Source organism: Silurus aristotelis, assembly GCF_946808225.1.
Source record: "Silurus aristotelis genome assembly, chromosome: 17".
NCBI lineage: Eukaryota > Metazoa > Chordata > Actinopteri > Siluriformes > Siluridae > Silurus > Silurus aristotelis.
Window position 1 is genome coordinate 19,721,711 of NC_139590.1, and position 12,895 is coordinate 19,734,605.

At 37.7% G+C, this 12,895-nt stretch overlaps 1 protein-coding gene across 2 annotated transcripts in view; it reads right to left on the bottom strand.

Annotated features, from left to right (window-relative positions):
- Positions 1–9,208, bottom strand: part of prkcbb (protein kinase C, beta b) — a 100,073-nt gene extending 90,865 nt beyond the window's left edge. The window contains exons 1-2 of one of the 2 annotated variants that reach the window (XM_083565845.1): positions 8,495–9,208; positions 7,250–7,281 (exon numbers count right to left, since the gene is read on the bottom strand). In XM_083565845.1, the coding sequence (XP_083421971.1) occupies positions 7,250–7,281; positions 8,495–8,676 (214 nt within the window). In that variant the 5' untranslated portion in view covers positions 8,677–9,208. The remainder of the gene's footprint in view (positions 1–7,249; positions 7,282–8,494) is intronic. The other variant, XM_083565844.1, reaches the window with a different exon arrangement.
- Between the last annotated feature and the right edge of the window lie 3,687 nt (positions 9,209–12,895).

The following is a 12,895-nucleotide window of genomic DNA, read 5'->3' on the forward strand; positions in this document are numbered from 1 at the left end:
CACTAAGGACACCATTAATCCTCACCAAACTTTATTTGTAGAAGTGCAGCCCAATACTTGAAAGGAACCTCCACAATGCTTTACTGCTGCCTACAGACACTCATTACTGTATTGCTGTCCAGCCCTTTGGCAAATAATTACAAATTTTGACTCATCAGTAGAGAGGACCTGCTGTTATTTTTCTGCACCCCAGTTCTTATGTTTTCATGCATAGTTCAGTTGCTTAGCCTTGTTTCCCTGTTAAAGATTTGGCGTTTTTTTTTGGCTGCAGTTCTTCTATGAAGACCTCTTCTGTCTAGACTTCCTCGGACAGTAAACAGGTGTACCTAGGTCTCACTGGTTTCTGCCAGTTCTTTGCTGATGGCACTGCAGAACATCTTCCTATGTCACAGGGAAGTAAGCATTATGCGTCTTTTATCCGCTGTATTAAAGTTTACTTGGCCCAACACTGCATCTGTCCGTTTGTTTGTGCTTCTTCAAAATAGCTTGAACAGCATATCTTGAAACCTCCGCCTGCAAATCTTTGCCTGAGAGAAACCTTGCTGATGCTCAGTCTTACCATGCTTTATGACCTTTTACATAATACGGTCTTCCACAAAAACACCCTAGTAACAGAGCATGGCTTAGCCAGTTTTAGCCTCCTGCTACCTACTTTTGAAATTGAAATTGATTAGCACCTACTTGGTATAATTGATTTAGCAGACAAAACCTCAAGAATTGATGTTGGTTTAAAGCCAAGTGTGATCACACCAAATATTGATTTGATTTTGTTTTTTTTCTTTCATTTATAAATACTTTGCATTTAGTTAATTTATAAAAATACATACATACATACATACATACATACATACATACATACATACATACATACATACATAAATAAATAAATATAACACAGGCAAAATTAACACCTTCGAATCACCACACATTTATTCACAATGTCCTTTTCTTACTCAGATAAAAAAGATTTGCCTACATAATTTTTAATCACTAAAAATTTAATTTACTGATGTGACAAATCTTAAATCAAGCACCAAAATCCGCCATGACGCACACATCCGGCAATTAAAACCGTCCATGTGGAAACATAGCAAAAGCTCCATTTGGTGTCCTGATGATATACGTAATTTAAAACACCATAATTACTTTAAAACATTTACAAGAATATTTTGTCTTCATACTCTATGTTGAGTTTGGTTTCACTCATAATAAATATACATTTGCATAAAGCGTCCATACATGTCCATGCCCATGACAAGCATATTAAAAACTTAAGTATTAATAGAAGACACATTTAGAACAGATAAAAATATGCGATTAAGTTGTGATGAATCACAAGTTAACTCATGACAGTCCTAATATATAGAGATTGGGTAATAAGGAGATAAGGATGGAGACGAGTCTGCTTACAGACAGGAGGTTAAAGAGCTGACTCTCTGGTGCAACCACCACAACCTGGATCTCAACACGCTCAAAACAGTGGAAATGATCGTGGACTTCAGGAGAAATCCCCCAGCACTCCCCCCACTCACCATCATGAACAGCACTGTAACAATAGTGGAGTCATTCAAGTTTCTGAGTACCACCATTTCTCAAGACCTGAAATGGGACAATAACATTGACTTCATTGCTAAAAAAGGCGCAGCAGAGGTTGTACTTCCTTCGCCAAATGAGGGATTCAACCTGCCACAGGAGCTGCTGAAACTATTCTACTCTTTCCATCATTGAGTCTACCCTGTGTACATCCATAACTGTCTGGTTTGGCTCAGCTATCAAATCAGACATCAAGAGGCTAAAGCGGATGATCAGGACTGCTGAAAGGATTATAGCTGCCCCCACTGCCCAATCTTCAGGATCTTTACTCATCCAGAGTGGAGAAAAAGGCTAAGAAAATCACTTTGGACCCCACACACCCAGCCCACTCTCTTCAAACTGTTGCCTTCTGGTCAGTGCTACAGAGCTCCGTCCATCAGAACAGCCGGGCACAAAAACATTTTTTCCCACAGGCTATACTCAGCATGTACAATTTTAATATTCATAACTACACATTGTACATCATAACTGACATTTGTACATAGAATCCAATGGTCCATTTGTAAACTGCACACTTGTAAATAACATCTGTACATTCATTTACTTTCTGGTTTACTATTGTTACATTATGTCTGTACTTCTCCTGCACTGGAAGCTCCTGACGCAAAGTCAAATTCCTTGTGTGTGTAAGCATACTTGGAAATAAAGCTATTTCTGATACTAATATATGCACACACACACGTATTAGTATTTAGTACTAGATTAGATGTTGCACTTCAAAAATAAAGGCAGCGTAAATTATGACGTATAGGGTAATGAAGGGAAGGAGAGACATTTAGACAAACATTTAGAAATTATTGTGGAGAATTGGCGTAGTAAATTGTAAGTCCCTGGGCATCGTGTTTAAAAACTGGATCTCGTTGGACACAGTGAGCTTATTGAGCCCATGAACCCACTGTGTCATCAACTTCTCAAGTGCTTTCCACTGATACTCTTGTCTTGAAAGTCATTCATTATACTTGGTTGATGTTTATGAGAGCCTTTGCAAAGTACAGAAAACTAAAAAAATTCTCTGTTATTTCAAATATATTTTATTTTACATTTGTTTAAGAATCTTTGCCGAGCACATTTCATCTAATGAAAATTCATCATTAGAAACAATTATTTTTAGCATCACTCTATTTTTGGTCCAAATTTAAACTAGGTCTTTATGACCTGGAAAAAGTACACAGGCTCATCGCGTGCACACACAGTTACTGAAATACACATATTGACCATGTGTATAGGAAACATGAATAAACAAATATTGAACTTTCTTTGCCTGTGTTTAAATAAGATACAAAAAAGAATTAGCCAAAGGAAGAAAAATCCATGTGTGTCTAGGCACACAGATGCTACAGGTATTATGGTGTAGTGTAGTAGTGCGGTGTAGTGTCATAGGGTGGAGTCTATCATGTTTATTGTTTCGCTGTTGTTAATATTAAGTGTTAATAATACGTTTTTGTTCTTTTTATGTTATGGTCATGAAAAATGTATACATATACTTGGCTTGTGCTTTTTAAACATTTGCTAGTTGAATTAGCAAGTGCATCGTTACATTTGCTTTATAGTACTGTAAGGTGTGTAATGAAGTTTACTGCTGCAATAAATACTCCATGTTTGTATATATAATTAAAATGTTTTATCAGGTTACTGATGTATTAAAATATGATTTGCTGAAAGCAGCATTATTAACCACACAATACTATTCATGTCAACTCATTTAATTTCACTTTCAACAATAGACAATTATTCAGCATTTAGCAGAGCGGAGGTACGCCAGGCAGCTGGTCAAAACGACATAACGTGGCGTGTTCTTAGAGCATGCGCTGGATAACTGGCACAGGTCTTTACTGACATTTTTAACCTGTCACTAGCACAAACCACAGTTCCAACATGCCTGAAGACTACAACCATTATACCAGTGCCTCATCTGCAGGATGACTAAATGATGTTCACCCAGTTGCACTCACCCATATTGTTATGAAGTGCTTTGAGGAACTGGTTCTGAATCACCTCAATGCAGGCCTACCACCTACACTGGACCCACACCAGTTTGCCTATCGCCCGAAAAGGTCGTCAGAGGATGCGGTTTCCACGGCTCTTCATTCAACACCTACAACACCTCCACTTGCATCTCCTGCACCTCCACTTGCCGATGGATTCTGGACTTTCTCACCAACAGACCTCAGTCTATTAGGGTGGGCAAACAGGTATCCTCAACCCTCATTTTGAGTATATTTTGAGTAACTGGCATACCACAGGGCTGTTTTCTAAGCAGTAAACAGTCACAAACTGTTTAACCTCCTTCCATCAAGAAGGAGATACAGGAACATATGCACCAGAGCCAGCCGGTTCAGGGCTAGCTTTTTCCATCCCCCATCACCCTACTGAACTCTACACTAAACCATTAGATCACTGTATAAACACTGTATATAACTTCTGTACAATTGTGCAATCAATGTACATATTGCATATTGTAATTTTTATACCCTTATTCTCTACCCATATTGTGCCTTACATACATCTACACTACACTTTTATTTTATGTGTATCTATATACACACACCTTACATACTGTACATCCTGCCTGATATTTCACATTTATGTATACAGTGCAACCTCGATACTACAGGGGTTACGTTCTATGAAGCCTTGCGAGTAATATAAAAAAAAAACCCTGAGGTTTTGACTCTCACCTTTTGATGCTTCCTTTTTCAAGGGGAATTGTACATGTACTGTAAACTCAAATTGTGAATTACTTGTAATAAATGTTTTACTTACTGCTTTAAATGAATAATACAATAATAAAATAGTTTTTCAAACATTTTTATGTAATTTATTAGTACAAACTCTGTTTTGAAATGTTACTCCGGACTTTCGAGCCACTCACGGCTTCTCGCGAACGATCAGATTTCGCGAGTTACTCTTATTCCGTTTCCAAATGAAAAGTCGCGAACTATCGAGGTCGCAAGTGTCAAGGTCGCAAGTATCGTGGTTCCACTGTTTATTTAGCTTTTGCTATTTTTTTTTCCTCTATGCTCCGCTATCCTCATTTAAAAGGTTATAGCCTTATAACCTTTTAAATGTTGTTCCCTTAACTATTTACTTGTACTTTTCAACATTATCTACACATCTCTACACTGCTATAGATTTTATATTTATTCATTGTGTATATGTTTACACCAGTGGTGGGCCGTCAGGGAGAGCAAAGCCTTCTCTGCTGGCCTATAAACACCATCAGAAGCACTGACCTACATTTACAACCTAAATTATAATATTTGTTCCATGAAATTGTATTATTTTATAATATGTGCTCTATGTGCTGCCATGTCAATCTAATCTGCCCAGGGCCTTCAAAATCAGTACTGCTGGCCTTTTTTACCATAGTCTCTAATAGAAATTAGTCTGTTTCTTTAACCAATCAGATTTCATATTCAGCTAGCTGGCTGTTGTAAGCATTTTTCCATCCTCTGATTCGTTGGTCAGAGGGAAACTGTTATGGCCAAGTTCAACTGGCAAAACACGTCTGTAGCGCGCTGCACACATTAATACATCTGAGTTGGACTTTTTTTTATGTCTATTAATGCTAAAGTGCATTTCATTGCTGTGTGCCTGTACTATGCAATGACAAAGATCTATCTATCTATCTATCTATCTATCTATCTATCTATCTATCTATCTAGACACCTTTTGGTTGCTTTTCTTCTTCACTAGCCCTCTTGTACTGATTTTTAAGACTTTGAGGCTCTTGACGCAGTTGATGTATCTTTATGTCTCTACGCTTTCTAGTATAGATGGATTTGATGCTTCCACTCTGGACATAGCCAAATCTTTCGGCTGCATAGCTAACAATGACAGCAGTCATGGCCTCAAACCGACTGTCCACTCCCCCCTTAGCTGTAGCTTTAAATATCTCACTCACATCGGTGTCAAACTGCAACCACAAGGTTTGACTCTTAGCTGAAGGCCACTTGATCCGCTTCTTCAGGATTATTCTACAGGGATTGGGGAATTCTACTGCATGGAGGGACTGGCCTCTGTGGGGTAAAACCTGGCCGGGCTTTTCCTGCATCTTACATGAATCAAGATCTGTGCACTGCAATACATTAAGCTAAAACAATTTTTACAGTGACAGGCCTGAGTGGGTACTCATACTATGAGCCTCAGATTCAAATTTTAAAGCCAGCTTCTGCACCGCTGACGCACAGCACGAGGACTCAACTTTTTTGATTGACCCTTGCAAGGCCTGTTCCGAGTGAAACCCGTCTTGGAAAACCTGTGTATTACCTTGGTCACTGTACTGTAACTCAGTTTCAGGGTGTTACTGATCTTTTTATAGCCTCAGCCGCTTTGTGGAGAGCAACAATTCTAATTTTCAAATCCTCAGAGAGTCTTTGCCATGAGGTGTGTTTAACATGAACATGATGAACAGGATGTGTGGCTTTGCATGGTTACACAACTTACAGCTGTTATCACTTAGGATGTACTCACTTTTGTTGGCAGCTATTTTGACAATAATTGCTGTATGTTGAGTTATTGAGGACAGGAAATCTATAAATCTATACAAGCTGCACATTGACTACTCTAAAATATATCCAAGTTTAATTTCTATGGTATTGGCCCTTGAGTTTTCCGTTATTTTTACTGGCTGTAGCCAGGGAATTACAAGTGGACCTTAAACACAGCACTGAAGCCACATGCGTTAACTTATTAAAAAGTGACAACATTTCCATTTCTGTTCACATTTTCGTTTCTGTCATTTCACATGCTGGGTGCCATCATGTCTTATACTGTGTGCAGATTTTCCATATACGAACCTCCTAACTAAAGCCCTTTAAAAATTAACTTTAGTAAAGTGCACAAAAATGTCTGTATTTTTGTCAAGTAGTATTAGATTGTAAAGCATTTACCACATGGCCATTTATTGTAAATTGGCCACTTATGCACATCTGGTTAGATGCTAACTGCATTTCATTGGCTCTGTACATGTACTTTGCACAAAAAACAATAAAGTTGAATCTCATTAAATCTAATTTCATTTTTCTTTACCATCCATCTGAATCATAAGCATATATTGGGTGTCTTCTATCATAAACCTTGGCATCCAAAATGTATTCTATTAATTTGAACTATGTAGCTGGACTTGAAGGTTTGGCAAAGAGACCCTAAATCATTATGATAAAAACTAATCAGTTTGCTGTTTAAGATCATTTGAATATTACCCCCAAGGTTCCTATAGATGATTAGAAAGCCTTGTCTAATGTAACTTTTCCACAGATTTATCTGCATGCATACATTAAACTTATCCTAAAGCTTTTTTTAGTACTTATTGCAATCTGCATTTTTTTTTTTTAAAAGATGACATTATAGTCTTCTTCTCTGACCCACTTGCTCTGCACTCACCAATGTCTTGCTATAAAACTAATGGAAATGTTATCTAAACAACATAATCCCACTACATGGCTAATGAGCTACAAATTCATTTATTATTTTTATATTTAATTAAGTGACTTCTTGCTTCCAAAGGGTAGCCTGAGAGATGGTAGATACATGTTTATTGGAATATGGGAGGCAGTTACATAAAAATAAAAAAAATAAAAAAAATAAACAGATAATGTATGTTAATCTAAATTTATAATACAAGAAGCCTGGCTAGTAAAGACTCGTTCCTTACCTTGACACTGAAATCCTTGTTTCCCAAAACCCCTGAAACAAAGAGAAACAGCACATATGAAAATCGTTCTTTCGTTCACATTTCAGAAGAAAATACACATGAAAACCTGAAATAGTTTTTCATTTCCCTGCACACCAAATTACTGTATTTCATTTGACCTTTAAACATTTTAAATATAATATACCCCTTCCCCGTATATTACATTTACTTTTAATACAGTATATTAAAAAGATTTTACATAAATATTTTATATTACGTAAAAAAAATACATTAATAATTAATACACATGCACACAGGCCACATGTATGTCACATGCACTTATGCTTCTTACACCTACCATTTTCATTTTCTTTTTTTTTTTACTTTAGATATAGTGCACACTCAAAATGTTATCCCTAATTGAATGAATACTCCAAACACAAGCCTATATTGAATGAATCAACCTTCATGCACTTATGTAATTGAAATGATTCATGCCCAGATTTCAATCAGACATTTAATTCAATATATGCTCCTAACTTCTATTTATACTTATCGATGGAGCACCCTCATCAAATTCTATCTAGGCACATACTCAAAGTACTAGAAGTAATTTTTATTCATACTTCAGACGTAGTACGTAGTCATGCAGGATGTGTGCACTAATTCTCATTTAATGTCTTGCACAGTTGAGGTTACATAATTATCTTTAGTTTTCCCCCAAAGGTGCTGAATGAATGTAGACTCATATATATATATATATATATATATATATATATATATATATATATATATATATATATATATATATATATATATACTGTATAGTCAAATGATTTATAATGATGATGATGATAATGATTATTATTATTACTATTATTATTATTATTATTATTATTATTATTATTATTATTAGCATACGTGCATACAGGACAAAGGGAAAGAGAACAATACACAAACAGGCAAATTTAAAGGAAATTTCAGGATAAAAACCTTCAAATCCATGCAAAGTGGTGAGAAATATGTTTTCGTGAATAAAATATTTGCATTGCAAAAAACTTAAACAGAATGGACACTGGATTTACTGCTTAATAAATTAATTGATTATATGATTCATTAAGTTGCTGACTTGTCAGTGCCCTTTCACCCAGGGTGTATTTCCTCCTCGCGCCCGGTTTTTTTTCTCGACATCCACCGCGAACACTGACCAAATCAAACTACTACTGAGTTTTCTAGCGCTCGGCTTTTTTGCGCGTTTTTCCTTACCAGATGAAGTCGGTACAGTGGCTGCAGAAGGTGGGCTGCTTGAAGAAACGCGGGATGAACTTGTGGTCCTTGACCTCGTGCACGTTTTTTTGGCGGAGCGCGCCTTGGCGCGCGAACCCGCGGATGCGCGCGCCCTTCTCCTCGCCGTCGCTGCCACTGCCGCTCGGAGCGCCGTCCGCCATGAGCACCGCCGAACCGTAAACCGAGTGGAAAAACTACCGCGAACACAATACCGACTCCGAGAGGCAGAGAGAGCGAGAGAGCGCGCAAACCAGGTCCTGAGCCGACACTGAGTGACGCGGCTAACGGGAGTGTGAGAGCGCAGGGGGTGTGAGACACAGCTTCAGGTTCCGCTCCACACAAACCGCTTTCTCACCCAAACTGCCAGTACACTTTTGCGCCGAAACTCCTCCTTCCCTCATCACTCAATTAGTCTCACTCTTTCTTTCTCACTTTCTCCCTCCCCATTTCCTTCAATCAATCTATCTATCCATCCGCATCCCTCTCTCCTTCTCTTTTACCTGACAAACTCGTGATCTTTGACACTCATTCTTTCTTTCTTTTTAATGACTCACTTGACCAGTCTATCTATCTATCTATCTATCTATCTATCTATCTATCTATCTATCTATCTATCTATCTATCTATCTATCTATCTATCTATCTATCTATCTATATACCCTCCTTTACACAGACACAAACCACATGTTTTTTGGAGGCTTTATTGCACATTATTTTCCCCCTAACCAGCTGATTATGTAATATCTCAGACGTCTGCTACATTGTACATAATACATTCATTTGAATCTCTCTTTCTTTCTCTCTCTCCCTCTCTCACACACACACACACACACACACACACACACACTCACGCACGCACGCACAAAGGGAACATTAATTCATTGTCTAAAATGTTATATAAAGAAAGAGTATAAAAGATATGACAGCACTGAAACGGTCTCTCTCTCTCTCTCTCTCTCTCTCTCTCTCTCTCCCTTTTTCTCTCTAGCTCTCAAAACATACAGGAACTGAGTAAGTCCTGAATATGACTCACTCCCCTCTATCCTCCACTTTCTCCTCCAGGTCAAAACTAACCAGCATGTCACAATTAATGGATCGAATGTTGTTGTTGTTTTTTTTTTTATCTGCACACACCGCCATCTCCAGGCCACTCTGAATACTGTAAATATCCTTGGACATTGTGAAACTCCTGGATCATGTGGCACACGATGCAGAGTGGAAATACCAGGAAAGATCCAGGAAATACCACCATCGTGTAGAAATCTCTGACTTATTACCAAGATGGCACGTGGTCCAAATTATACGCGAAGCTGGCAAGTATTGAGGTTAAAAAAAAAGCAACGCTATTCATAGCTGGTGTCATGTTTTACCTCTAACCACCATGTGGAGCACCTGGATGATGTATGAGGATCATGACTCAGTTTAGGACTTGAAAGATGACACAATTAAGGCCCAGGTAGCAGAAGCACAGACGGTCCTGAAGTGGCACACGGTAGGAGTGGGATGCCCAGCGAGGCTATAGGCAATACGTGAAATACACCACACAGTGAGCCATTCTGTATTTACACAATAGGACTTCTGTCTTTTTGCTGGATCTGGTACATTGTCTGACATGATACCAAGATACAAACATTTCTTTATCCAGTTCTTAGATCGGCAGACGATATACCAGGTCCAGCAACTTCGGTGGATGCCATTAACAGAAGACCATCCAACCTGTTCCTGTCTTACTCTGCACAAAGCGAGATCCGTGAAGACCAAGGTTGGTGTGAAAAAGTCAGGACTTTGATCACAATCTCACTGAACAGTTGGAAGTAGGTGTCCACATACAGTATACTTGGACACCTGACTTTTTCCAGCCTTTTGTGGTTCTTTCCCAATCTGTTACCACAAAATGGGAGGCACGCAATTGTATAAGATGTCTTTGGATGTTGAGCATTACATTTCGAACAAAAACCTGTTCCTACATAACAATACACCAGTGCACACAGCCAGCTTTATGAAGATATGACCTCCTCATCTCACCTACATCAGTACATGAGTTTACTAAAGCCCTTGTGGATAAATGAGCACAAATCTCCACACAATCTAGTCAAACATCTTCTTAAAAGAGTGGATGTTATTCTAACAGCTAATTAGGACTAAATGTGGAATGGAATGTACAAAAAAATCTAAGGTTCAGTGTCCACAAACCTCTGTCATTATAGTGTACTTTTGCCCATTTATCATGTCGCCCAATCTAGCTATTTGCCTTCTTTATTCACATGAGCAGATGTTCAACAGATTAGTGCAGTGTTTTGAATATGGTTTACATTGACTCTCAACACTGACACAAAATGAGTACCAATGTAAGGCCAGATACAAACGAAGACTTCACTGCGTTTTGAAAATAAGGGGAAATTAGCAGGTACAATGTGCTTTGTGTTTGCATTGCATCATCATATGAAACTTGATACAGGAAGAATTTGCTTGGCAAATAATTAAAGCACCATAGATGAGGTGAATTTTGTTTTGTGTTGTTTCTTTTGATAATCTTCGATTATTTCATGTTAGATTTTGTTATTTCTGAGGACCAAATGTTCATATTTTCCTTTACGGTTGGGTAAAATAATTTGTATATCAGTGGAAGAATTCAACAGAGACAGCAGTACCAGTGGGTGGAGGATGGCAAACTGCTGTACAGTATTTAGTTTAAACATTGTTTTCTATGCTCTGTGTGTATTAAGCACGGTGTTGGTGGTCAGCAGACTTGTTTCTTCTAGTTTCACATGCTAGTGTTTACAGAATAATGCATCCATGTGGCTAAGCAGCTTGTGGGCGCATTCACAAGTCAGCAAGCTGTTTTATAAAGTGTGAAGCGAAAGAGACTTACAGAGACACAGCAGGTCTAAGAGTCAGAGACAAAGAAAGACCAAAAACAGAAGTAATAAGATCTGTGGTGAGAGATGTAAGGAAAAGAAAGAGTAAGCTATACAACAGGCAGAAGGAGAAAGATAGAGTTGGGTAGGAAAAAATGCTTCCTCTACAGATTCTACATTAGAGGTCGACCGATTCATCGGGTTTTGCCGATTAATCCGCAACGATAGTTGCACCGATTGCTAAAACTACTGACTATCCGCAAAAATCCATACCGATAGTTTTTCCGGGTTGCGTTCAGTGCAGTGCATACAGTGCATCTGGAAAGTATTCACAGATATTTTAAGTATATAGTAGTATTTTCCACATATTGTTATGTTACAGCCTTATTCCAAAATGGATTACAGTTATTATTTTCTTCAAAATTCTGCAAAACAATACCCTGAGACAATGTTAAAGAAGTTTGTTTGAAATCTTTGCAAATGTATTTAAAAAAATTATGAAAAAAACACGTACATAAGTATTCACAGCCTTTGCCATGACACTCAAAATTGAGCTCAGGTACATCCTGTTTCCATTGCTCATCCTTGAGGTGTTTCTACAACTCACACACACCTGTCGATATAAGGTCCCACAGTTAACAGTGCATGTCAGGACAAAAGCATCTTTCAACAGGACAACGGCCTTAAGCACACAGCCAAGATAACAAAGAAGTGGCTACAGGACGACTCTGTAAATGTTCTTGAGTGGCCCAGGCGGAGCCCAGACTTGAACCCGGTTGAACATCTCTGGAGATCTGAAAATGGCTGTGCACCGACATTTTCTATTCAACCTGAAGAAAAATGGAAGAAACTGCCCAGAAATAGATGTGCCAAGCTTGTAGCATCATACTTAAAAAAAACTTGAGGCTGTAATAGGTGCCAAAGGATCTTCAACAAAGTATTGTTCAAAGGATGCGAATACTTATGTACATGTGAATACTTTTGTTATTTTATTTTGTAATAAATTTCAATTTATTACAGACTTTAAAGATTTAAAGATTAAAGATTTTAAACAGACTTCTTTTACGTTGTCATTACAGGGGTATTGTTTGTGGAATTTTAAGGAAAATAATGAATTTAATCCATTTTGGTATAAGGCTGTAACAAACAAATTGTGAAAAAAGTGAAGCACTGTAAATACTTTCCCGATGCACTGTACAGTACGAGAGTGGTTTCCAGAGGCGATTCACTGGTGCCATGTGCTGTTCATTTAAAGTGTCTTTTATTCATTTCAGCTTTAAATGTTTTTTTGTTGTTGTTACTTTTTGTTTCAGTTCAAATGCATGCCTTTTATTTTCCTCAAGATTTATTTATTCAGCACATTTTCATGATTCAGCACTTTTTTTGTAATTAAGTTTAGTACTATTTTACATTTAGTGTTTAAATTTTTTTTTATCTAGTATCCGTTTTATAAACTATCGGTTAATTAATAGGTTATCGGCAAGTACGATCCAACCTAGTTATCTGTAAAAACCACTATCTG